Source organism: Arvicola amphibius, chromosome 10 (genome assembly GCF_903992535.2).
Source record: "Arvicola amphibius chromosome 10, mArvAmp1.2, whole genome shotgun sequence".
In the NCBI taxonomy this organism is placed as follows: Eukaryota; Metazoa; Chordata; class Mammalia; order Rodentia; family Cricetidae; genus Arvicola; species Arvicola amphibius.
In genome coordinates, this window is record NC_052056.1 from 114,827,988 (window position 1) to 114,854,484 (window position 26,497).

General features: G+C 47.1%; 1 protein-coding gene across 2 annotated transcripts in view; it reads right to left on the reverse strand.

The window, feature by feature from the left end:
* Window positions 1–8: 8 nt before the first annotated feature.
* Window positions 9–26,497, reverse strand: part of Bicdl1 (BICD family like cargo adaptor 1) — a 99,295-nt gene continuing 72,806 nt past the window's right edge. Inside the window, exons 3-10 of one of the 2 annotated variants that reach the window (XM_038346011.1) lie at window positions 24,960–25,076; window positions 22,020–22,166; window positions 16,218–16,397; window positions 15,331–15,549; window positions 14,008–14,151; window positions 8,926–9,056; window positions 3,865–3,985; window positions 9–1,426 (exon numbers count right to left, since the gene is read on the reverse strand). In XM_038346011.1, coding sequence (XP_038201939.1) covers window positions 1,265–1,426; window positions 3,865–3,985; window positions 8,926–9,056; window positions 14,008–14,151; window positions 15,331–15,549; window positions 16,218–16,397; window positions 22,020–22,166; window positions 24,960–25,076 — 1,221 coding nt within the window. In that variant the 3' untranslated portion in view covers window positions 9–1,264. The remainder of the gene's footprint in view (window positions 1,427–3,864; window positions 3,986–8,925; window positions 9,057–14,007; window positions 14,152–15,330; window positions 15,550–16,217; window positions 16,398–22,019; window positions 22,167–24,959; window positions 25,077–26,497) is intronic. The other variant, XM_038346012.1, reaches the window with a different exon arrangement.

A 26,497-nucleotide genomic window follows, 5' to 3' on the forward strand; every position in this document is an offset into this window, starting at 1 on the left:
AGTTCTGTAGAAATTCATTTTATTCTTATTCAGACTATTTTCAAAAGAAGCAGTGGTGCGCTGTTTTTCTAAAAATATGCCTTTATAGATTTATATATGTGTATTATAAAATCCATACGTGTATTTACATAATTGCTACATACAAAATTACAGCACTGTGGTATGTACACATCTATAAGTACATTCTTTCCGCTCAGCCCTGCTGTGCTTTTCCCCATTGAGGACAGGAGGCTTAGTGAGTGGTGAGCAGCTGCAGGCTGGGCCCACAGAGCCTCTGAGCTGGGGCCTCAGCAGAGATGGGGTAGCCGCTGCAGAAGGAGCAGAAGCAGCAGGCTGCAGGCCTTGTCCCTTGTAGGCCTGGTGGGCAGTATCTGGAAGCTCCCAGCAGCCTTACCCCATCCACCCTGCCTTCAGTGTGCGGGTAAGGTTAAACTAGTCCCCTTGGAGGCCATTTTGTGGCCTCAACTTGTTGGCTTGGGCCATTGTATTTGAGGTGGGAGGGAGCTGTGGAAGACAAGTGCTCTCCCAGCCCTACCCCATGAGGGGAAGTCTGGAAGGCTAGAGCCTATAGCGGGAAAGCTGCCTGGCCCAGACCTCACTAGGGTTAAGGACTGCCTGCACTGGAGAAAGCTGAGGTGTGCTGGCGGCCAGAAGACGGGACCTTCCCTGCGATACAGAGTGGCCTCAACAGAGCTTGGGTAGCCCAGTTCTTAGGCCCCACAGCCGTAGGCTGGGGCTCCTGCTGTACAGGGACTCCAGCAGAGGGCATGCACATGGGTGAGGGGGTTATACCTCCCCTTACTCCAGGCAAGTAGCTGGGGCAGGAGTGGAGGCTCAGGCCTCCTGAGGCATGCACAGGAGGGCCTCAATCTCTGTCCCCATGTTCAAAATCCAAGGAGGCAGCAAAGCCTTTAGTGTGGGCTGTGACCAGCTGGGTCTGAGTGGCAGAGCCCATCAGTGGACTGCGTGGGAAGTGACGAGCCCTACTCACTAACAGGATCCTGGGGAAGCCCAGGCTGAGGCTTGGCTTGGGCAGTGGGGACAGGGTTCATTCCTGTCCCTTGGTAGGGAGCAGCTTTCAGGGGACAAGGCAGGTCCCCTACTTCTCAGTCTCCATTGCACTGACAAAAGGGAGTGGGTTCTCAAGACCCAACTGGCCCCCAGGGCAGCCGGGCCGGCAGTACAGCTGCCCAGCTCCAGTTGACGGGAGACCCTTTTCACCTGCCTCTAGTCCCCCATCCTCAACAGCCTGACTTCTCCCCACTTAAATTTTCCTGAAGAAGGAGAAGAGCCGTTTGCCATCCATGGTGCTGGGTTCCTGCTCCCGTCCTATGCCATGGCCCCTAGAGAAGGCAGCAGCAGGCCGGCCCTGTTCCTTCAGGTGCGTGTCCATCAGCTGCCTGTCAATGACCCTGTGCATGTCATCCTGCAGAGAGGGAGAGGAATGTGGGTAAGTAGCTGTCTTACCTGGCCCTGGGGCTGGACAGGGAAGTGACAGATATCAGGGCAGGTGAAGATGAGGGATGAGATGAACAAGCACTGCAATTGGGGCTGGTGGACCAAGAAAGTGGTGAATGTTGGTACAATGCCAGGACACACAGGTGCCATGTAGCATTATCTCAGCCAGTGTCTTAAATAACAGAACAGCTCTCATACTAGCTCCTGGCGCTGCCTGGATAATATGCCTGTGATCTGGCTTGCTATCCCACCCTAAGTCAGCTCAGACCAACCTTAGCTTGTCAGGTCTCTAGTCCAGTGACCTGGCCCAAGAGGCTACCTGTGTCCAAATTTCCCCCCTTCAAATCACTTTCAGGCTAAGTCACTAATACCCACACACCAGAGGCAGTGCCTGTATGTTTGGGGCTGCCTTCATCCCTCTGGCCAGACTCTCACAGCTAAACCTGTGTGCACTGTTGAGACTGTCTTGTTCCAATTCAGTCCTACTTCTATTAGCCTCTCCACGGGGCGTAAGGACCTTACCCCTCCAATTAGCTGGTTACTCAGAACAAGTACCCTGTCCTGTTTCACACAAGAGCAGCTCTTTCCTAGTCACTAGATTCTGACTACTGTGGGAAGACACTACCTGACAGTGGGCTCTGCTTCTAACCCAGTTTGTAAGGAGCTCTGTGTGATCCATCACCAGAAAGCAAACACACCACACCTTCAGCTTTTAGCTGTAAGCTCTGTGAAGTTCTGACAAACTCTTAGGGACTCAATGGCTTGAATCTAAGCACAGGACAGGTGAAGCCAGGTTGGGGTGGGTGGGCTCCGTGCAGCCACTTAGGAGATGAGAGCACAAACCTGGAAAACCTGGCCCCACTTGCATCCAGCTTGTCTGTCACCTCTGTTTCATTCAAGTTCTGATCTGTGGGTGTAACCTGAATGTCTTTTCAGGTTTCAGAATGAAAGCAAAGGACCTTCCTGGCCTCTGGCACCCCATTCTCACCCCCCATCACACTCAGTGTCCTCCCTGGCTCTCCTCCATTTCATCCTTTCCCTGCCAGCTGGTTTTCCATTTGCCTCTCAGATTAAACCCTGTGTCATTTTTGCCAGCACAAAGCACATGGCTCCTACTTCTAAAGTCTCAGTGTGGAATCTTAGCACAGTACTCTACACTTAGGACAAATTCAATAAAATATATTGTTCACTACCAGAGAGAAAAGTCAAGAGACCTTTAGAAAGTTCTTCCAATGCTGTCATGTTTTCTCTGGCACAGTCACTGCAAACTGCATTTTTATACTTTTAAGTAACCAAATTCATCAAGCGAATTCTATGAACACATCTCCTTTATACATGCGCGCACACACGTGCACGAGCTGGTCATAATCCCATGACTGCTGCTTATCATAGATGGATTTTGACCACAAGAAAAGCTGGCCTGCCAGTACTGCCAAACTCATAGCAATGATGGGAGAAAGGAGGCTGGGGCTCAATGGCACGTCACACTGCACAGAAATGAGGCCAAGTTCCGGAACACAGAACACAGTGAGCCACGGGGAGGTGGCAGATGCAGAATAGAGATGGCAGAGGGGAATGGATAAATGGACACAAGGTTCAATCTCACCTCAAAGGCAGGAGGGGTGTACAACTAAAGCTGTTGGTACAGGAACTGAGAAAGGCCACTAGATCAGAAACCAAAGGAGCCAGATAGTAAAAAGCCCTGAGGAAGCAAACTGTAGTTGGGAGAGAAGAGAGAACAGCTGTGGTAAGCCAGGGTTCTGGCTGGCTGGCTGCTGGTAGGAGCCAGGGAGCCAGTGACCTGATGGTGTCGTCAAGACTGTGGTTGCCAATCCCACAGAGCCACAGTGTAATGGTCACTGCTATTCTGCCTGCCACTGTGGGGCTCACCTCAGCAAGTCACAGGTGAGTTTCCATCTGAAGAGAGACGTTAACCACTAGACCCACATTCTGACATCAGCCCACCAAAACCTCATCCAAGAGTCAGAGCCCCGGGCAGCAGGGAGTCAGGAGACCCTGAAAATGGTGGTCCCAGAGCTAGCCACACTGACTCACTTTCTCCAGGACCTGTGCCAGACAGTGCTCATGGAAAAGGGAAGCTGCAGCAACTGCCCGAGGACTGCTGAGCTGCGCCCAGCTCTGAGTTTTCAGTCACATGGGACTTCCTGGCCCCAACCTTAAGTTTAAAAGAAGCCAGAATGAGCAGCTGAGGGGGGCCCACTCTGTGTCTGGTGGTAGCATGTTCTCAACAGAGGCTGGCTGAGCTTTCTGTCTCGAGGCCACTATAAGGCATTCTTCCCTGGGGTGAAAATGGAAGCTCCTGGGACCTCTTGTCAAAGCTCCCCTTACAGATTTTGGTTCAGAGATGCTTCATGCACTCCCCACTAGGCCTCAGCTCCTGCTTACCTGCCAAGCCTCAAGCTGCTGTGAGAGATTCAGCTTTTGTTGGATGGCATCCAACAGCTGGCTGTTGAGAGACACCATGTCCATCTTGCACTTGGCGAGTTCTAGCTCTATGGCGTTCTTCCTGCAAACAGATGAACCGCAATGAGGACGGTTCTTCACTGGGAGACCTGGCGTCTAAGGGTAAGGTAAGGGGCTGACCCCACACCACAGGGTCACTGTAACTATGCTCCCTAACCAACCTGTGGCAAGTGATGATCTCTCATCTCTAACAAGAGACAGAGTGGTCAAAAGAGAACAGCATTTCCATGAGAACAAGAGCCCAGAGGAGATCAAGGGCCTCTCACAAAGGAACTGTTTGCTATCCCTTCCCACAGGCTGTGCACACTGTAGGGTGAGAACCTTCTCCTGCTGGGGGAGGTATTCCATTGGACTAGCTACTCCCCCAGTGGAACTACCCCTAAGATAAAGATGTTCAAAGGAAGCCACATAATGGTGACCACAGTTTGATAGCTCCAGTATCTAATAACTGGGGAACTGTTTCAAAATAAGAGACAATACAATATGAGCAGCAGTAAGTCACAGACATGGGGTATTTACTGACAACTTACCATGATGGAACCAGGGAGGAAGAGGTCAGGCTTTATGAAGCAAAACTGCCAGTGTGTCAACATACAAGATACACAAAAACACAGCGGAGTATGTCTGGTGATGTCACTGATGCTAACTTTGCCCACATACTTCAGGATTTTGAAATGTGCATGTTTTGGGCACTGTTTTGCTCACCTTTCCAACATTATAGTTGCCCAACGCAAAACAAACAAAACCTACCACCACCACAACCACCTACAAAAGAAAACAAACCTGCTGAGGTGGGCACAAAAGGAGGAGCAGTTAACTGCGTTGCCTCTGCAAAGGCAGCACCCGCTGCAGCCTTGAAAGCCAGACCCGTGGGGAGCTGCAGGACCCAGAGGCCACCAATCTGGCCTCAGAACAACACACTAACCAAGCAAAGCCGGAAGGAGCAGGTGAGTCTCATTTGTAAAGAGCTCAGACCATATTTCCTCCCTGCCTCGCCCTCTACCCTGCAATTAGTCACCTGCTCCACACCCCACCCTGACCCAAAGTGGTGCATTCACCCACCACTTTGCCCTATAGGCAGCTCCAGACAACTATGGGCTCATCCCGGCCCCGCCCACTGCGGCTGCAAGCAGCAGGGATTGGACCAAGCCTGTCCAATGGGCAATGGTTCAGGAGCCGCAGGTTGCTTTCGTCATGATCGCTGTCATTGGTTGTTAGAGAACAGCCGAAATCCTCAGGGCAGCAGTTACCATGGACGCGATTTGCCTGACAGTTCCCAAACCACAGGCGCCCCCTAGCAGCTCTAGCTCTCAGGAGATACCATGTGTTTTCCAGCAGGTGGCGCCACGAGCAGCCCGGAGCTAGGGGAATGTGCTGACTAATGCCAGGGCCAAGGGCCTGGCAGAGCCGCAGTGCTGAGGTGCAAGAGGGGAAGGCGAGTTTTCAAAAGGAACCCAGACCCAGAAGGCACGGGTCCACAAGTCGCTGATCAATACAGCAATCATATTCTTGAAAAAGTATTTCCAGTGCCCAGAATAATTCTTCACATAAATGAAGTCACTGGGACTTTTTGTAAAGCAGATTGCTAGTTTCAGATTAGCTTCTGCTATCCACACTGATTCAGTGGTACAGTTTCTCACCTGTGGGTTAACTTCTGTGAGTGCTTTTCAACTGTAAGGTGTTAAAACTGATAGTGGTTTTCCTGGACCTCACCTATTGTGTGAGAGAGATAAGGAACCTGGGCTGGAGAGATGGCTTCCAAAGGTCCTGAGTTCAATTCCCAGCAACCACATGGTGGCTCACAACTATCCGTAATGAGGTCTGGTGCCCTCTTCTGGCCTTCAGGCATACATGCAGAGGGAATATTGTATACATAATAAATAAATAAATATTTTTAAAAAAGAGAGAGATAAGGAACCCCTTAAGGTCCCTGCAGCCCAGTTTAGTGAGGCCAGTCTCTCTTCCTTGAATACATATTAAATAACCAGGAAAGGAAACAGTCCCATCCCAGTCATTCAGACTCAACTGTTTTGGAGAGGCCCTGGGTGATCATAATGCCTGCAGGCACTGAGAACCAGAGGTGTAGTGGGAATCCATCCCGTGGGCACACAGGGACAGGTGTAAGAGCCTGACTGGGATATCTCACATTCAGTTCCGAACATGAACCAGAAGTGATAGTTAACCCAATGTGAGATCTGATCAGAGAGGAACACAGAAGGGTAAAATGGGATGAAGACGACAAAAGGCCAAAAGGCAGACCGTGAGAAATTGCTCTTGTTTACAGCAAAGCTATCGCGGAGACCAGCTCTCCAGCTGTAAGGATGTCAGCTCCAGAGGATCAACAGGCCTAAAGGTGGAGCTAAGGGAGTACAGGAGAAAAGTTTACTTTCCTCCTGGTGCAGGAGGTGGTGCAGGCCTTTAATCTGGGGAGACAGAGGTAGGCAGATCTAAGTCTGAAGCCAGCCTAATACACAAAGCGAGTCCCAGGACAGCCAGGCTACACAAAGAACCCTGACTCAGAAAACCAAACCAAGCCAAACCAAACCAAACCAAACCAAACAAAAATCAACCAACCAAATCAAAAAAACAAAACCAAACAAAATAAAACTCAAACAAACAAAACAAAAATAAAACCCTTTACTTCCTCTGTAGACACCGAGACAGGCATCAGAGAGCAAACACACTCTTTTTTTTCCAGTTTTTATCTCCTCAGTGAAGGGGGCAGATGACTGAGGGCATCAGCTGGGTGCCATGGTGCAAACCTGCAAATCCCAGTACTTGAGGTTGAGACCAGGGAATAATTTCAAGTTAGAGGCTAGCCTGAGCCGCATAACCAACCAACTTCTAGTAAAATGTGGGCCATGTAAAAATGTCCTTTAGCATCTCTGTATTTCCAAATTGTTGAATGCAAAGAAATGCATTTATACACTTCTTTTTTGAAAACAGTATTTGAAAAAAATGAATTATTAGAATTAAATGGAATAGCAGAAGTTGTAAAATGCTGTAAAATCAAACCCTACTGCAAAAAGTGAGAGTCAAAGATTCTGGTTCTTCACCAAACAAATGTGGTCAAGAGAGACAAGGAAGACGGAATGTTCCAGGCTTTCAGAACGTGTCAGTCAGGTGAATACGTGAGCTTTGGAACCAGATTTTTTGTTTGTTTTGTTTTGTTTTTTTGAGACAGGGTTTTTCTTTGTAGCCCTGGCTGTCCTGGAACTAGCTCTGTAGACCAGGCTGGCTTTGAACCCACAGAGAGGGAGCCAGATTCTAAACAACTGAAATTACATTTATGGGATAACTTGTGTGCACTGTGGGGAAGAGGTTTAAGGACACTGACTAGATACTTAATGCTATTAAGAAATTGTTTTCATAGAGGACTATAGTTTATTAGCAAAGCACTTGCCTAGCACTGATGAGGCCTACTATCTACGAGTTTACTCCTTATCATGAAAAAAATACCACGGAAACAAAAAACCTCACCCAACCAACTAGCCAACTATAATACTGTGCTGGTTAGGGAAGCAAACTGAAGTATCCATTGAGGAGGGGACAGAAACCAGTCGTTGTCCCCCTTCCCCCCCCCCCCCCCCCGATTTGAACTGAGGTTACAGGTCAAAGAACTCAGCTCCATGACTGGACCTGACAGATGGGTAGATGAGGGTTCTTATTATGTTTCTTTCTTTTGTGAATACTTAAGAATGCTCATAATAACTGGGCGGTGGTGTTGCACGCCTTTAATCCCAGCACTCAGGAAGCAGAGGTAGGCAGATCTCTGTGAGTTCGAGGCCAGCCTGATCTATAGAGCGAGTTCCAGGACTGGCTCCATAGCTACTGAGAAACCCTGTCTCAAAAAAAAAGTTCATAATAAATTAAAAAAAAAAAAACTAAAAATAAACTAAAAATAATCAAAAGGTGGTAGATGCACATACTGACACTGGAAAACTAAGCTGTAAGTGGGAAATATGCTAAGCCACGCACTGTAGCATCCAATGCTGTAAAGAGAAAACTAATTACACAACCAATATATTACAAGTATGCCAATACACCCATAAGAAAAGTATCAACCAACCTTCGCTAGCAGAGTCTACCTGGGACCAAGAAAAGTGGGTATCAGGACAACTAACCCTATCTTTGCGTTCTCCTGTATTAAGAGTGTTGTGTGTGTGTGTGAGAGAGAGAGAGACAGAGAGAGAGAGAGAGAGAGAGAGAGAGAGAGAGAGAGAGAGAGAGAGAGAGAGAGAGAGAGAGAGAGAGAGAGAGAGTTTTATTATGTAACTAGGCTGGTCTTGAACTCACTCTGTAGTGCAGGGTGGTTTATACTGGAGATCCTTCTGTTTATACCTCCTGAGTTCTGGAACGCAAATGTATGAAACTATGACGGGCTTATAATAGAATTTCCATCTATTATTAATTTATTTATTTAGATAGGGTTTCCTGTCTTACATACAGCCCTGGCTGTCCTGAAACTCACTCTGTAGACCAAGCTGGCCTTGAACTCAGAGCTCTGCCTGCCTCTGCCTCCGAAATGCTGGGATTAAAGGTGTGAGCCACCACCGCCAGGCCACATACCTCAGTTTTATTAAGAAATCAAAGTAGGGGCTGGAGAGATGGCTCAGCAGTTAAGAGCACTGACTGTTCTTCCAAAGGTCCTGAGTTCAATTCCCAGCAACCACATGGTGGCTCACAACCATCAAAGAGATCTGGTGCCCTCTTCTGGCCTGCAGGCATACATGGAAGGAATATTATATACATAATAAATAAATCTTAAAAAAAAGGAAATCAAAGTAGAGGAACAGCACCTGCCGCACAAGCAAAATGCAGTAAATCTGGATCCCAGCACTCATGTAAAAAGCTGGATGTAGCCGTGTGTGCCTGCAGGGCTGGAGAGCTATGCATTCATCACTCACACATACTACACAGTACACACCAAAAACAAAACAAAACACAGTTAAAGTAAAGAGTAAACAACCCATCTCCACTCACTTTGCAATAGCCTCATCCCGGTCCCTGATGGCCTTCTGAAGCTGCTCCTTTGGCTCCTTGTCCTCAGACGTCACTCTGAGTCGGTCCCTCTCTTCCTTCAGTGCGGTCATCTCCACACTCAGCAGTGTCACCTAGCAACAGACCAGAGGAAAAGGAATGTGGTAACCATCCTGCAAGGTCAGCAAGACGGCTCAGCAGGTAAAGGCGCTTGCTGTTTAAGCCTGACAACCTGAATTTGAGTCCTAAAACCCAAATAAAAATGGAAGGAGAAAACTGACCCTACAAATTGTCCTCTGACCTCTACCACAATTTTGAGGGGCTGCAGAAATGGCTCAGCAGTTAAGAACTCTTTGTGCTCTTTCAGAAGACCCATGTGTCCAGTCCCACCGGTACCCTCTGTTCACAGCTGGCTGTAACTCCATCTTGAAGATTTCAGACATCCTCTTCTGATACACACATAGTTAAAAATAAAATAAATGTTTGAAAATACTTTTTTAAAAAACGACACCCGCAGGTCCCAGGGGCATGTGTTGGGAGTAGGCTGGCAGTGTCCTGTTGTTGCTGTTTCATTGCAGAGCCCTTCTCCCCCCCTCCTCTCCCCCCCGAGCAACAATGCTTTGTGCCTGGTTCCAGCTCAGTGGCTATGGTTCAGGGTGGAGGCTGAAGCTGACATACAGCCATGGAGTCAGATCCCTGTGTCTCAGCATACCACAGCACTGCTTTGACTGAGAGGCACTCCCAGGTAGACAGTAAAAGATCACACATGCACCAGAGCTCTGGAACACATTTCTGGAGGCAGGGTCTCAAATTCTGGCACAGCTTGATGTTCCCATTCAGTTCCACTGATCAAAGCCACATGGAATTTCAATACCTCTGATCTGTCACTCTGATCCTACTACCTTTTCTGTGGTCCATTCCTGAGTGAATGGCACCTGCTCAGTCCTCATGACCAACCTGGGAGTCACCATTTGGCACTGAAGGGCTTCTCTAGTGTCTGCTTCAGCAACACATCCCATCCTCCCCACAGCAGCGTGACCTCACTCAAATCCTCCACCGTCACTGGGAACATGTCCTATCCGTCTGTCTGTCTGTCTACCCCAGGGCTTGGCTAGAAATACTACTTAATCCTAAAACACTTGTGCACTCAACAGCTGACATTTGAGATCATCATTAATCCAAACCTTTACTATTTGGGGGGCATTCCTGGTTGTATGTCTTGCTGGGAGAAAGAGATGTCCTCCCAGTAGGAAAACCAGATATGAGGAAAGCATCTACTTCCTTTGCAGTCTGGACATGTGACCTAGAGTTGCCCCACCCCCACCCCTAAATCTGGGAGGAGAAGGAAAGCAAAACTGCATGGGAGCAGGGACTGTTTACCAGACAGCAGCCTGGTTCTGTTCTCATGCGAGCAGGGACTGTTTACCAGACAGCAGCCTGGTTCTGTTCTCATGCGAGCAGGGACTGTTTACCAGACAGCAGACTGGTTCTGTTCTCATGCGAGCAGGGACTATTTACCAGACAGCAGACTGGTTCTGTTCTCTGCTACTCCTTCCTGTTTGGGACCTGAGTGATCCAATTGTTCTTGAAGTTGATCCTATAAGCTATCAGATTTAATTGCAATGCGTTCACTTTCTACTTAAGTTACACAAAGCAAATGTCTGTTGTGTGTAACTAGTCTGGTAGAGATTGCAATAAACGTGTTAAGCAGTGAAGATTGATAGGATCAGACATAAATAGGGATGCCCAACCTCATTCTCTTGGTATTACATACCCACTGACATTTTTCCAAGGGAGGATTTATCTACACAGATCTGCTCCTTCCCATCAAGTGACATCTGCCACCCTGACTCCAGTACTAGACTGAAGATTGAGCTCCCAGACAGAGCCAGCAGCTACTTTGCATGAATGTAGAGGACATCCAATGATGAGAGGACAGGAAATATGCTGCACATTTTAAAAAAAATGTAAGGAAAAAAAGATTTTTATGGATGTGGTCTATGTGTTTTTGCCTGCTCATACATGTGTTAACCTGGCACCCTCTGAGGCCAGAAGAGACTGCTGGACCCCTGGAACTGCAGTTACAGACAGTTACAAGCTGCCATGTGGATGCTGGGAATCAAACTCTGGTCCTTTGGAAGAGCAGCCAGCTTAACTGCCGAGCCATCTCTCCTAGCCTCACATTTGGCACTCTTAGGAGCCTGATAAGGAATGTAAGGACTGGGACTGGCGCTCTGCACTGCTGCTAACAGTTTGGAATTTCTGCAAAGGCTCTGGGTTACTGGGGAGAGGTTTAGCTTTACCCTAGGTACCAGCAGGTCTGGCAGCCTGATAGCCTGACCCAAGACCTAGGGAGAATGTGGCAAAAACAGACTTCTTCAAATCAAAGAAGTGTGGTGTGGCTTCAGGACAGCAGGGGGACCTCATGGATATCTGCTTTTAATTCTTTTTTAGATTTATATAGTTTATATGAATGAGTGTTTTGTATACATGTATTTATATATACCATATGTGTGCCAGGCACCTGTGGATGTCGAGACAGTACTGGGTCCCCTGGAACTAGAGTTACGGATGACTGTGAACTACCATGTATGTTGGAAATTGAACCTGATTTCTCTGTAAGAGCAACAAGTGCTCTTAACTGCTAAGCCATCTCTCCAGCTCCTGGGTGCTTAAGTCTACAATTAATCCTGAAGACCCACTCCATCTGCTGGTGGCTGCTTTGTATTCACCAATGCCAAGGAAGATGCTGGGGACAGAGGGCAGAGAGCTGGTGGGTGCTAAGCGAGTCTTTATGCTGGCTATGGATTTTACCTCAAACAGATATTATCAGTTATTGCACTCTTTTAATTAAAGTCTGATTAGTTTCTGAGGTGGCAGCATCCAGCACACCCACACTGACTTCTGCCCAGGTTCCAGGGGAATAAGAACACTCTCAAGAAGGAAAGCAATGGACTTAAGAGACTGGATCACTGAGTGGATGAGGCTTAACTTTGGCCTAGCTGTTCCTGAAATCTCAGACCCAGCTAACCTCGTCTGCACCCTACTACCAAGGAACACAGAGATAGTTCCAGCTGCCCTCCCCACACTGTTAGAGACCCTAGAAAGCAAGTGTTCCACACAAGTATCACATGTGCTCAGGGTCTAACCTCAGCGCCAGGCATATAGTGGTCACTGGGCAGATTGTGAACCAACCCCCATGAGGAATACCAAGCCTTCAGTATTGGCTGCTATTTTTAGGACTAAGTCAGAATCCCAAATTCCTATCTTGGGTGTGACTCCCATGGGTGTCCACATTAGTAGATGCCGGTGTAGCCAAGGGGTTTCTTCTTTGAAGAAATTCTACAGTCCACATGGGGCATGAGTGGAGTCTAGGGAACTCTCTGTAAGGGAGCTCACAGGTACTGGCCTCAACCAGTTATCAAATGAACTTTTGTTTTGTTTTGTGAGACAGGGTTTCTCTGTGTAACAATCCTGGGTGTCCTGGAACTCACTCTGTAGACCAGGCTGGCCTAGAACTCACAGAGATCCACCTGCCTCTGCCTCCTGAGTTCTGGGATTAAAGATGTGTGCCACCACACCTGGCTATCAACTGAACTTCTAAGAAAACTTAGTAGACATGACTTCCTAAAGTTCCATACCAAACTCTGGGCAACCTATTTAAGCTGTACTTCTGAATGAAATAATAATGTCCTCCAGGAAATTTTTAATTTTTAACTCTGATAAGCAAAATTTTTAAAAAAATTATCAAAGCACTAATAAGCAAGCACTTAATTGAAGTAAGTCAGGAGCACTGACATATGCTTGGGAGGCTGAGGCAAGAGGATCTGTTGAGCCCAAGAGCTCAAGACTAATAAAGGCAGCTCAGCAAGACCACCATCTCCAGACTAACAGACGAACCAACCAATTCAGTGTTAACCTAAGGAACATTTGCCCCCTTCGTTTAATTGAGACAGGGTGTCAAGGCTGGCCATGAACTCACTGTGTATTTGATGATGGCCTTGAATTCCTAAGTCCCTGCCTTCACTTCTCACTTCTAAGCACTGTAATTACATGCAAGTGCCACCACCTCCAAAGAACTTAATTTTTTTTTCCTTTGGGGAGTGCTGGAGATTGAACCTAGGGCCTTGCACTTGCTGGTCAAGCACTCTACCCCTAAGCTATTCCCTTTTAGAGAACTTTCTCTTGTATTTTATTCCTTTAACTGAGAAGTTCTGTCTTGAAATCTGAACCACTTTCTGAGGATCTCAGCGTTTAGGCAGGAACATGTCTTGGGTTGCCCAGCCCACTCCCATATTGGGCTAGGAGCAAGCCACAGCTGTGACCTTTACCCTTGCCCTCTGTTCTCTCACATGAAGATTAGTGATGGCTATAGGTGTATTTTTCTAAGATGATAGTAAAAGAGACAGGAGTTGATAATGAAAGTATCTTAAGTGTAAGAAATTTTACCCAGGCCAGGAAAGGCAGGTAAGTGTGGCTGTGTGTAGGTGCTCCCCATGTTGTCACTCCTGCGTATGTCTGGTCCAGAGGAGTGTGTCCTAGGACAGATCTCAAAAACCCCTTTCTGGGTGAAGCATCTCCCAAGTCCTTTAACATTTTTCAGATCAGAGTACTGATGTCCTTTAGTGTTCACAAGAGAGATGGAATCATGATCAAACAAGAAAGAACAGTAGGGTCAACAGTAGGTTCCCAAGAGCTGAAAAAAAAAAGGTCTGAAGGGTGATGAGGCTGACACCTGTAAAGATCAATCATTCCTTGACTGACAACTGCTGGCCTGGGAGTTGCTGGGCAGAACATCAGAAAGTGGCCTGGGAACTGTGGCTTTCAGTGGTCAGCACCAACCAGCCAGTCCCGTTTCTACCTCTGTGAACACACCACTTCAGGAAACACAACCAGCTATTTCCGCCCCTGCCAATCTCCGTTGGGCAGAACGAGGACTGATTTTTCTCTCCTGAAGACACCCAGTTCCTCAACTTTGGGTCACAGTCCCATGAGAACATCATGGAGGAGAGCAGCATCTCACAAAAGTGGGAGTGGATAAGGGACCCATGTACATTCCCTCCACTGTGAAATGGGGGTGCTCACCTGACTGTGGAGTTGCTGCAGCTCTTCTAGGCTCTGCCTCAGTTTACCCCTCTCTCCCTCCATGAGCTCCCTCAGGGCTCTTGAGTCCTCACTGGTCTGCCTTATCTGTTCTTCCAATGAGTCATCATCCATTCTCCGGGTGCCCTGACAGAAAGAGGGAAGCAGCAGTAGGTAGGGAAGAGTGGGGAGAGTAGTGGGGGCAGGCGCAGATCAGAAAAATGAAGAGGAATGAAGGAAGGTGAGAGGATGAAACAGGAGACCTGGGGGGCTAGAGAGAGATTTTTCTGTGTTTAATTTTACCCTAAAAAAGCTCATTTTTATTTCAAGTTTTGGGAGAAGCAGCTGTACGTGCTATGATTGGCATATACCACTGACAACTTCCTTATCCCACAATGACTTGGCCTCCTGCTACTATCTAGTCTACAAACCAACCCAGGCTGTTTAGACAGAAACATCTGTCCTTCAACTTATTGCCTCTAATAGAACAGAAGACACTAACTACTCTGGGAGGGTGAAACAGGAGAGAAGTCAGGGAGAATCCACCATGAAGCTGTAGAGATTGCTGGTCCACTCTGGATGAAGAGGAAAGTCCTCTTTCCCACACGAGGCCTCCTCTGGGGTTCCCAAAGAGCCTGCTCAGTTCCTCAACCTCCTGTGCTGAAACTTTCTCTTTCTGGGTTTTTTTTTTTTTCCGAGACAAAAGTTTTACTATGTAGTTCTGGCTGCCTTAGAACTTACTACATAGACCAAGCTAGCCTTGAACTCACAGAGATAGAGATCTGCCGGCCTCTGCCCACTTATTCTATCAGGACCAATTACAGAAGAGCAACTTGGGAGCTTTACCCAGATACAAATTTCTCTATTCAATGTCTCTAAGCAAAAACCCTTCAACTCTAGGCCTCCAGTGCCTTGTATATAGTAACTATATGGAGAGGACTATGCCCTGGTACAGCTGTTCTCAACCCGTGGGTCTTGACCCTGTGGTAAACAGCTATCTCCAAAAATATTTACATTAGGATTCATAACAGCAGCAAAATTACAGTTATAAAGTATCAAAGAAACTAATTTTATGGTTGGGAGTCAGCACAACGTGAAGAATTGTATTAAACGGCTGCAGCAGTAGGAAGGTTGAGAACCGCTACCACGGCATTTGCAGGAAGGGGACCATGGAGTCCTACTTCCTGGTGGCTGGTACTTAGTACTCTCACACTAACGGCTCGGGATCCTGGCAGCACGTTATGAGGGAGGCTCCGGCCCAGCTTACCGCACCATCTACAATGAGTTTCCACCGCACACTGGCTGGATGCTGTAGCTGACCCTTACCGTGGGCTCCATGCCATCTACAGTGCTCTGTATCAGTCTCTTGAGATCACTGAGGGCAGTGCGCAGGCTGCCGGCAGGCACGTCCTTGGCGGAGGAGGTTTCTGAGGACTCATCCATGGAGGAATCTGTGGACACGGCTGAATCGGCGCTGTCGTTTCCTCGAAGGTGTGAGCAGAGGTAGCGGACCTGGCAGTAGGCTTCCCAGAGCTGCAGTCTCAGCTGTGTCACAAAGTCACTCTGTTACAGACTCTGACAGGACTGGGTTATTTAGTATTTGAAGCCAAACACAGAGACCTGAAACCCTGCTTTTTGGACCCAAGGGTTTTTGTTGTTGCTGTTGTTTTTTTAAATAGTCTACTGTAAGAAATATTTTGGACCTAGTCCATCTTCTTAGACTTTCACTTCTTTTTGAGATTACTGCATAGCCCTGGCTGGACTGGAACTTACTGTAGCTGCTCTGCCTCAGTCTTCCTAGTGCCCATGACCAGCTACTACCAATTCTTATTTTCCCTCTAATCAAGTAATCTTCCATGCCAAGTATTTCTGTTACATAACTAGCTTCACTGATTGGAATCAGGGCCTAGCGGGGAAGGAGTGATTATGGAAGGCATAAAGAGACAAATGGCATCAAAGGGATGGACTGCAAACGCTGGAGGACTCTGTATCCCCTCCGAGGCCCAGGGAGGGCCTGAGCGGTGGACACTGGGCTCTAGCTGTTCTGCTCAAGGTTTCAGTGGCCGTTCAGTGAGTGGACCACTGCTCCAGCTGTGGCCATAGAAGCTCATGCAGGCACTGCGCCTGTTGCCAAGCGGCAGTACGGTGTTGAAGAGGAGGGTGGAAGAGAACCCCAGGGTCCACTTCTCCTGCCAGAAAAGTGACATCAGCACCTGTTCTCTCTCCTGCTCCAGCTCCTCGGCCTCCATGCTTTGCTCGATCTCTGACAGCAGGGACGTGCTGGTAGCAGCTGAGCTCTGCAGGCTCCTCTCCTCCGTGAGCTCTTCCACTTTCACCTGCAGCTGCCTGTAGGACAGCCGTACCTCCTGCAACTCCAACTGGCTTTGGTGCAGCTGTGGGCAAGAAATGCTAGGCAGCTTATCCAAATCACAGCAAGCAGTGCCCAGGACCTGACCCTGCTGCTAGACTTGCCAACTCACAGGAAAAGAGTTGGGAGGAATGTATCAAGTTGTGGGTGGGACAAAGTCAGCAAGACCCAGCTCAGGGAAATTCTACAGAATATACAACTCCATTCCTTCAATAATCTCAGCGAAAAAGTTACTAGAATAACCTAGTGATTCAGAAGACTCAAGAGGTGGGCGGTGGTGGCGCACGCCTTTAATCACAGCACTGGGGAGGCAGAACCAGGTAGCTCTCTCTGAGTTCGAGGCCAGCCTGGTCTACAAAGTAAGTTCCAGGACAGCCAAAACTATACAGAGAAACCCTGTCTTGAAAACCCAAAACAGACAAAGACTCAAGGGGATGATGGAAGCACATGTGTGCAGTTTGAGCAGTTGGGAGTGAAGGCAGGAGGATCTTGAATTTGGGCCAGCTTGGTTAAAAAGAAACTGTCAACAGTAGCAACAATAAAACCAAACAAAAAAAATCTCAAGATATAAATAAAGCAACCAAGTGCAAACTATTCTGGTTTGTATCTTGGTTTAAAAAAAAATTACACAGGGTGTAGTGGCGCACGCCTTTAATCCCAGCACTCGGGAAGGCAGAGGCAGGGGGCTCTGAGTTTGAGGCCAGCCTGGTCTACAAACCAAGTTCCAGAATAGTCAGGGCTACACAGAGAAACCCTGTCTTGAATGAAAAACAAAAACAATTATTACTATTGTGTGAGTGCATGTGTTATATATGATATTTGTGCAAGAATATGGATATACACTTACCATGACACACAGGTGGAGGTCAGTGCTTTTAACTGAGTCATCTTTCCAGCCCTCCTTAGCAGTTTTAAAAAATGAAGTTAAACGTAACTGTCCAATGACCCAGCAACTCCATTCTAAAGTGTACACTCCCAATGAGATGAGAGATTCAGTGAAAGACATGTCTCAAACAACAAAGTGGAGGGGCTGGAGAGATGACCCAGTGGTTAAAGGCACTAGCTGCTCTTTCAGTGGTCCTGCCATTGAGTTCCAACACTCACACGGTGGCTTACAGGGGGATCTGAAGACCCCTTCTGGCTCGAGGGCACTGTATGCATGTGGTACACAGACACACATGCAGGGTCTGGGTCAGCAGATGAAAGTTCATGGCATACAAGTCTGAGGGACTTGGATTTGATTCCCAGAACCCACAATGAGAGGAGAGAACCAACTCCTGGAATACTCAGGCATCCACATGTACACCACACATGCATATATACGTGCCTGTACACCCAAGTGTGCATGTTTATGTGCACACACGCACACACACACACACACAGATATCCCCCCAACCCTAGGTTAGTGTGGGTGAAGAGCTTCCTGAGATTTAAATTTATTCTTTTATAAAGTGGTCTTTCTGGAACCATCTGTTTCATTAAAAAGAGGAAACAGCTGGGTGTGGCAGTGTACAGACTTACGTCCTGCATTTGGACTGCCATTGGTTGAACACAGTCAGGATGGGCTGGGAATGGAGCTCAGTGCTGGAGTGCTGGCCTTGAATGCCCAAGGTCACTGTGGACTGGGCTGTGCTGCTTTCCTCAGACTCTCCACTAAACCACTGTGCCTCCTGCAGATGCAGAGCTGTGGGATGGCAGGCAGCAACTAAGAGCTCTGGCTCTCATTAAGGAAGCCAGACTTTAGCCAATCCTAGGGACCTTCAACCCAGCCAGCATTGCCAGGAAGTGGCTGGCGAGTGGCCGGGTTGAGTCCTAACTAGGAAGGGCGAGGGTCCAGCTGCTGTCAGGATGACAAGATGTCCTACCTAGTCCCTGGATTAGCAACGCCTGCTGGTAGGTACAGTGGGAACCCCTGTAGCTCAAGTATTAGGAAAACTTGGGAGGAAAGAACAAAAATAACACAAACCAGGGCTATAGGGAATAAAGAGACAGTCCTAGGAACCACACAGCACAATTACAAGCAGCATGTTCAGTGGTAAATGCTTTACAATTATTCTCTAGGCAGCGCCACACACATCTCAGCAGGAGAAGCTTCCACAGTTAAGAATACAATTAGTTCAATTACCCACACATACTCAAAAGTGTTTAATTAATTGTAACAGCAAGAGAACAAAAGGCCAGGAGGTGCCTCATTCTCTGGTCAGTGACTGATTCACCACCTGGACAGACCTACAGAAAAACCAAATCAAATCATGGGAGAACCTGGCAACCACAGGAATCCTGTAAAGTAAATGGTATCTAGATGAGCATGGTTGCACACGCCTTTAATCACAGCACTCAGGAGGCAAGAGGTAAGTGGATCTTTGAATTCAAGGCCACCCTGGTCTACAGAGCAAATTCCAGGACAGCCAGGGCTACACAGAGAAACTCTGTCTCACAAAACAAGAAAAAAAAAAAGAAATAACACGTTTTTATAAGAAAGGTGACAGTGTGACAGTGTATTTCTATGTATGAAAAGGGTGACATGAAATGCTTTTATTAGTACAGTTCACATACTAAAGTGAGCAGAAGTGGGGACAATCTCCTCTCTTGACACCGAGGGGCTCAGATGTTGTGATGGCACATGATTTGCTCAATTACACATGATCAGAGTCAGAGCAAAGTCTAGACTCCAAGGCATTGCTTCATGGGTTATCCCACAGTGATGGGGGACTGCACTCTGCTGATGGAACCTACTCACCTGCCAGGGTCATGCCCTATGCATTTCTGTAAGGGGCTAAGAGCTCCTTAGAAGGACAACTGACATCTTTACTGAGTATTAAAGCAAAAATATTTTTCTTAGTTTAGTAAAGCCAGATTGGCCACACATACCTGTAATTCCAGCACCTGAGAGGGAGAGACAGGAAAACCGATATAAATCCAAGGCCAGCCCTAGTGTACCTACCAAGTTCTGAGTCAGCCAGGACTAAAGCTAGAGCCTGTCTCAGACAAAACCAGAACAAACGAAGTTTAACAAAATGCTTGTTATGAAGTGTGAGTTTTAATCCCTATTCTAAAGTCTTAAGACAAAAACAAAAAACCACAGCTGAATTTGATCTGTGGCTTAAAAATCTGTTTTTGGTGGGATAAACCACTCTGTAGGCAAAGGCTCACCACCCAGCCCAATGACCTGTGTTTAATTCTCAAGATCCATGTGTTGGAAGTTGAGAAGTGATTCAGAAAAATTCTTCTCTGAACTCCACATACATACTGTGGCGTGTGCATCTACACATACACACTCACACACACACACAAACACACCCCTCCACATGAACACTGTGACATGTGTATCTATACAACTCATACACAGAGAACACACCTCCACATGTGCACCTATACAACAGACTCACACAACCCTCTACATGTGTACCATATCATGTACACCTACAAAACACACACACACACACACACACACACACACACACGTACACACACACACACACACGTTTCTGACAGCAGGACTCCAGTCACACAGCTAAACAGATCAAAGGGGTGCCCCATGATGGAGGCTTTGCCTTTTATTGTTCAGCCTCCTACTCGACCTTATCTGAGGATTAAAAATCAGGGATTAAACACATTCCAAGGCCACTGACTGACTCAACATTTTACAAATCTGGGTTAGGACTGTTCAAGTGCTACCTGGGTCAACTGGATTTTTTTTTTTTCTGTCAGTTGAGGCCATTTTGGTGACAGGGCTTTCTGGAGGAAACTAGTAACTAGTGGCAATTTAAGATTTTACATAAATAGAAGGCACAGACAGAAATAGTTACACAAGTAGGAAAGGGGGAGAATAAATATGATCCTCCAAAAAGGGTGGAAATGTTCTGATCTGCTAGGGGGGGTCTTGTTATGACCTCTTTCTTTTGAATGTCCATTTGCAGACGTGACCTCAGGTTCCTGATGCTGCAGGACACAGTCCACCTACACCAGGTAGCACTTGGAAGGCCACCCTGGTCCTGGTTCTTTCCCTCCACTTCCAGGTTCCCTGTTAGGCAGTGGGCATGCACATTTCTTTTTGGCTATCTCTGGGTTTTGTACTTCTTTTCTTTCTCCTCTCTGTGTTCTATCTGTTAACAGCAGAGGGCTTCATATGGCCCCAAGAGCTGGCCTAACACAGACTGCAAGGGCAAATGCACAGCAGGCAAATCAGTTCTACTGGGGCTGGTCAGAGGACTTGGTCCATGACTCTGGATAAGTGATTTGTCTTCTGTACGCTTTAGAGAAGTATATGAAAGCTCTCCAGGAAAAAAGTGACCTACAATACTTGCTCTTGTTTATTATTCAAAAATGAGCACATTCCTCTCCATTTCAAAACCTGCTGTGAGGCCTTAGAACCAGCTCCATGTTCTCCCTTCCCTCCCCTCTTCCATCCTGTGCTGCTGGGGATTGAAACCAGGTCTGTTTGCTGCCCAAGCCACACCCCAGCCCCATTTTCTATTCAGCATTTGTTGAGGCCCTACTCTATGGAAAGTTATCAGTTGAACAAAAATCACAGGGGGTCAGGGGATCTAATAAATGTCCCTCAAAGAGGCAAACTGCTTAGATACAGCTGAGCTAATAGGGGCAGCAACAAGTGTTTTTACTAGACACCAGACAAGGTGTTTCCTTTTGTTGTCTGAGACAGATTCTATACAGTCTAGCCTGGCCTGGAACTTGTTACACAGTCCAGATAAACTCTGAACTCTCATTCCTCCCGCCTCAGCCTCCCAAGTGCTAAGATTATAGGTGTGTACCACCATGTTTGGTTTCAGTTAAAATGCCATCCCACAACAGAACTTCTAAATAAGCTTCCCTCTGAACCCAGTGGGGCCTCTGTGGCTCAATCTTTGGGTAGGGACTTACCTGGCATTTAAGTATTACCTGTCCAACCACTTCCCCACAAATGATACCAAAACAACCCACTGTACCCTCCCACCATGCCCAGAAGGAAATAATGCTCTCCTACTCTGTAGGCCCTGCTTAGCAAAGCACCTGGGAACAGATGCTACCCTCTATTGTTGGGGAGACTGGGAGATTATTTTTCTGTTTTGAGGTTATTTCTTGTCAAGTCTGATCTTGGATTTCCATTTGAGGCCTGGTGGCAGTTCCCAAACAAGGGCAAATATGATTAAGAAGCAGTTTCCCTTAGGGAGATTAAAAATGACCAATTAGGTTCACAAAGTGGTAGCCTGTGCCTTTTCTACCCATCAGCAGAAGCTGAGTATGTCTTGCTGGGTTCTGTGGGAAGGCTCTTGGTTTCTGCTCTGTGCCAGGCAACTAAATCCCTCTGCTGGGCAACAGCGGTGGCAGAGAGCACTGGGAGTTGAGTACAGAGATCCACAGGCTGGCAGATTTCACAAATGCTAGGGTGCTCTAGCCATTAACAGCCTAGAAAGAACACTGCTCCAAGGACCAGTGGCTCAGAACGCAAAGAAGGGATGATTTGAGGACAATATACTTCCCAGCGATAGGCATGGTAGAATCACCTGGGGAATTACAAGACCCACGTGGAGATCTCAGAGTCACCCACCTGGACAGCAGCAGTAGTGTTGGCCTCATGGCCTTTCCTGTTTGGTTAAGCGCTCCCAGTCTAGCCCTAGCTCTATGGGATAGTATCTCGGTGTGGTACCTGCAGGTCTTTGTCATGGCTCTGCCTTTCTAGGATCAGCACTCGGTCCTGTAGCTCCTCCACGGTCCCTTGAAGCAGGTCGTTCTCCTCTAAGGTGGCGCTGAGCCGATGCTCCAACTCCCGTTTTCGATCCGACAGCATCTTGATCTGAAAAGATGGAGAACCACAGGGTGGTGTGGAGTTCTATCTGGCTGAGTATAGGAGGAGGGACTAGCCCAAAATATGAAGGTATGTATCTCTGCGTACTGTGCCCAGAGGCGTGGTACTTGTTTTGGAGAACAGGGCTGTGTAATCCTGGGCTGAAGGGAAAGGCCCTTCCCTTTAGAAATTTGCCTGGGAAGGGGTAGGAGTTAGCCCAGGGGAAGCCAGCAAGTGGGCTGCCAGGCAGAGGAAGGATAGTTAGTGCTTTGTAAATTCCAGAGATAAGTCAGAGAAGGCCCCACCCTGTCTGCCCTCCTTTGGCAGAGAAGGATCTGATCTGCCTACTCCTCAAGGCATAAGCACCAGGAAGTTCCCTAAGAGGTGCTGTGTTTTTGCAAGCAGGCTCACTGCCTCCTCTCCCTACTGCTGATTCCCCTGGTGCCAACATCCCAGCTCAGACCCAGGGACCTGGCTAACAAGAAGCTAGCAGCAGGTTATAGACGGTAGAGTGTCTACATCAGCCCATGCCCAGGAAAGAAATGAGACAGTGGCTTCATGGGTAATTTGAACAAATAATCTGTGAAAAGAAGCAAAGATCTCCCTTATGGAAAAGGCTGGGTTTTTTTTGTTTGTTTGTTTTTTGTTTGTTTGTTTGTTTTGCACACTGAAGTCAGTGTCAAGACACATGCATTTCTTTGTAAGGCCTGTTCGCTCTCTTCGGTGTCAGGGAGAAAGCTGAGGAAAGAGATGCCCAGTCTTCTTTGGTTTCCATGGTTGCAGAGAAGCAGCTCAATCTTTGCTCCTCAAGGCCAGAAATACCTTACCAGGGTACCACCATGTCCAGGGGCTCCAGAAAGCTTTCCCAAGTAGTCCTAGCTTTGGGGGAAGGGAAGGACTCGGAAGTCCTAAGATCCTCCTGACCCTGCTCCTGCCATCTATTAATTCCCCGTTATATCTATTTCTCACCCAACTGCATGCTTGTACATACTTTCCTGCCATTGTCAAGATGTTTCCCTTCCCTGTGCTCTAGACTGGAGAATGCCTTAAGGCTCTTCCTTGTGTAAGTTCTGGAGACTGAACTTAGTACTTTTCTAAAGGAAGAATTAAGTAAGTGTTTGACTGTTCTAGGTCCCCAGGCCCTACCTTTCCCTCTGCCTCTTGGCTGCCCCCACTCTGCATTAGAGTTTTGCTCAGAGCACAAATCCTCCTTGGCCATCAATCAGATAGGATGCTGTCCTGGGGAAGTGAGGATATGGCCTTTGTCCAGAGAGATCCGGTGTCTGTCCAAACAAAGAAATAGTGTCTCTCAAGTGTGCACCTGGGCTAGAGACCAAGAGGGGCAAGTCTTTGGTGAATGGCTCACTATTCCTCTCTCTGAAGCAGACTTACCCATACAAACGGAATTTTCACTCTGGTTCATTTTTATTTACGTGCCCTCTGACCTTTCAATTCTCCTTCAGATGGATCATCTTTGTTTCCCAGGTTTCCAGTAAAGTAATGAGGTAATAAGATTCTGATAAATAACTGGCCCTTAAGAAACATTTAATTTTCAAGGTTTCATGAAGTTAATTAAAATGAAAGATTTCACAGCTTAGCCTTTCAAACAGCAGTGTCACTAGACGAAGCCAGGGTTTGGTATTGGGTTGTCAACTTCTTCACTCAACCCCTACACACCCTAAAACTGGTGACAAACTCTGGCAATAAACATTCCTGGGAAACTTGTTCCTGAGGGGCTAGAGAAAGTGAACAGGTGGAACAAACAGGAAGGCAGGCAACTTGAAGGAGTGGGAGCCTGGCAGGGGCAGTTGAATGGCAAGTCATGCACACAAATGGTCACAGACAGGCATGCCAAGACCCCACTGGAGCAATCTCTACTTACTTCAAGAACCTGCTGCTCAGTATCGGTGGGAATCCCAAGGGAAAGGAGGAAAGAAGGGGATTGGAGGCAGAAAAGAGAAGATATTGACAGACTTTAGGAAAACATCCTCAGGTCACTTACGATGCAGGAAGGGTTCTCTGGACTGATTACAGTGTTCAATCCCCTGACCACAGAAGAGGGACTCCTTCTGTCAGGTTCTACACTGTTTCTCAGAGTCTGGTTAGTCAAAGGGGATGAAGGTCCCGAGAGTGAACCAGATGGGAGTTTGCCCTGGGAGAGCCCCTTTCTGCTGGTGTGACTCTCGCTTTGTCTGTGGCACTCATGCGGCTCCTACCACAGTCCCCAAGTGCTAAAGTGACATTCTTCCTCCCCTGCTTGAGCCAGGGGCACGGACCCTTGCTGCCATATTCTGGCCTCACATATGCTACACCACCACATTTCAGGAATCATACAAAATGCTCTCGTTATTAACTCCTTAGCAGCTGTTATCCTCTACTATAAAGTACAAGTTTCTATTCTACACTGTGGGGCTTTCTGGTGCGTTAGTAATGGGAGTACTCTGTATGGTACCTTAAATGTGGTGGTGCTCTGAGCTAGAGTAAGAGGAGTGGAGAAGGGAACAATGTCCTTCCCCAGTTTTTGTGTGTACTTAGCGAGGTTATTTCCTGTCAAGATTATTCTGTAAAAAGTAGATCATTCATGGTTTCAACTCCCTCAGATATAACTCTCAACATCTTTATTTTTCCAGACAACAGGCTACCAACAAGAGCAAGGATCAAGTGTTCTCAAGTTCTCACAGAAATGTTTCTTAGATGCTTCAGTACTTTTTATAGAGAGTAGGGAGTTTATTCCCTAGCTCAGAGACTCTTTATCCAAAGATCCAGTGCACAGCTTCAAGTGTGACCACACCAAAGCCTCACCTCGGCCTGAAGGCTTTCCAGGCGGATGATGTGCTGGTTGGTGGATGAATTTTTCTCCCGAAAGTCTTCTCTGAGTGCGTGGACCTGCATGGAGAGCTGTTTCTCAACTTCAGATGCCTGCAAGAGGAATGTTTCCAGAGTGAATCAAAGGGAGTGCGCGAAGGAAGTGTGCTGTGACTCTCAAGAGTCTTATTTTGCACATCTGTTTCACAGGACTTCTGGGTGACGGGTTTCCACTCTCACCATAAACAATTACCTAGGTCTCAGGCTATTTTACCCATAGGAAACAGGTCCAGGAAACAGTAAGCCCTCAAATGCTAGTTAACATCTCTATCATTCTGTACATAGAAGATCAGCAAATATTTTACAATAAAATAGGTTTTTGTTTTGAGCCAGGTCTCACTTTATAGCCCAGGCTGGGCTGAACTCACTCAGCTCCCAAGTGCTAAGATTATAGGTATAGGTTATCACACTCACTCACTTTATTTTTTTTTTAATTTTTATTTATTTATTTATTATGTATACAATATGCAGGCCAGAAGATGGCACCAGGCCTCATTACAGATGGTTGTGAGCCACCATGTGGTTGCTGGGAATTGAACTGGGGACATTTGGAAGAGCAGGCAGTGCTCTTTACCGCTGAGCCATCTCTCCAGCTCCCACACACCCAGTCACTTTAGGAATTCCTTTATCTCTCTCCTCCATTTCCTCAGCTATGGTTAAAGACATTATTTATCTAATTTTATATCACTTCTCTTCAACATGAATGATATTTAGAGTTCTCTGTCATGTATGTTATGGTTTCGGACATTAATTCTTAAGGGCATTCTTGCTATCTTTAATTCTCCAGTTACTGCTTAGGGTTGAAGTCCTCTTTCCTAACCTATGCGAGAGCCCAACACGCTGCCCTGTAGAGAGGAGAGCTTCAGGGCAGAGTAAGACCACCTCTGGGATCTTCCTGAGGCTGCTGGAACTGAGCAGGACTTACAGTTTCTTGGAAGAGTTCGCTATACCCTGAAATGGCTAGGAATTATTTTCACATGGGATGGGATACCACTGAAATGTCTGGCTAGCGGTTCAGTGAAGCACTATCCGTAACGGGTCTATCTTTAACAGCTCTTTCACCTCCAAGAAATATGTAATCAGTTGTTTATCTTTGCTATTGTTTTTAGTTCCATAAATTCAACACATATTGTCTCACTACAGGGAGCCACATATAAATCTTGAGCCACATATATATCTTAACCTATTCCTTTCTTTTAAAAATAGCTTTTATTTGTATTTTTTTTTCCGAGACAGGGTTTCCCTGTAGTTTCTAGAGCCTGTCCTGGAACTAGCTCTTGTAGACCAGGCTGGACTCGAACTCAGAGATCCGCCTGCCTCTGCCTCCCGAGTGCTGGGATTAAAGGCGTGCGCCACCACCTCCTGGCTCTTTTATTTGTATTTTATGTACACTGGTGTTCTGCAGTATGTCTGTGTAGGGTGTCAGATCCCCTGGGACAGAAGTTATAGACAGTTGTAAACTGCCATGTGGCTGC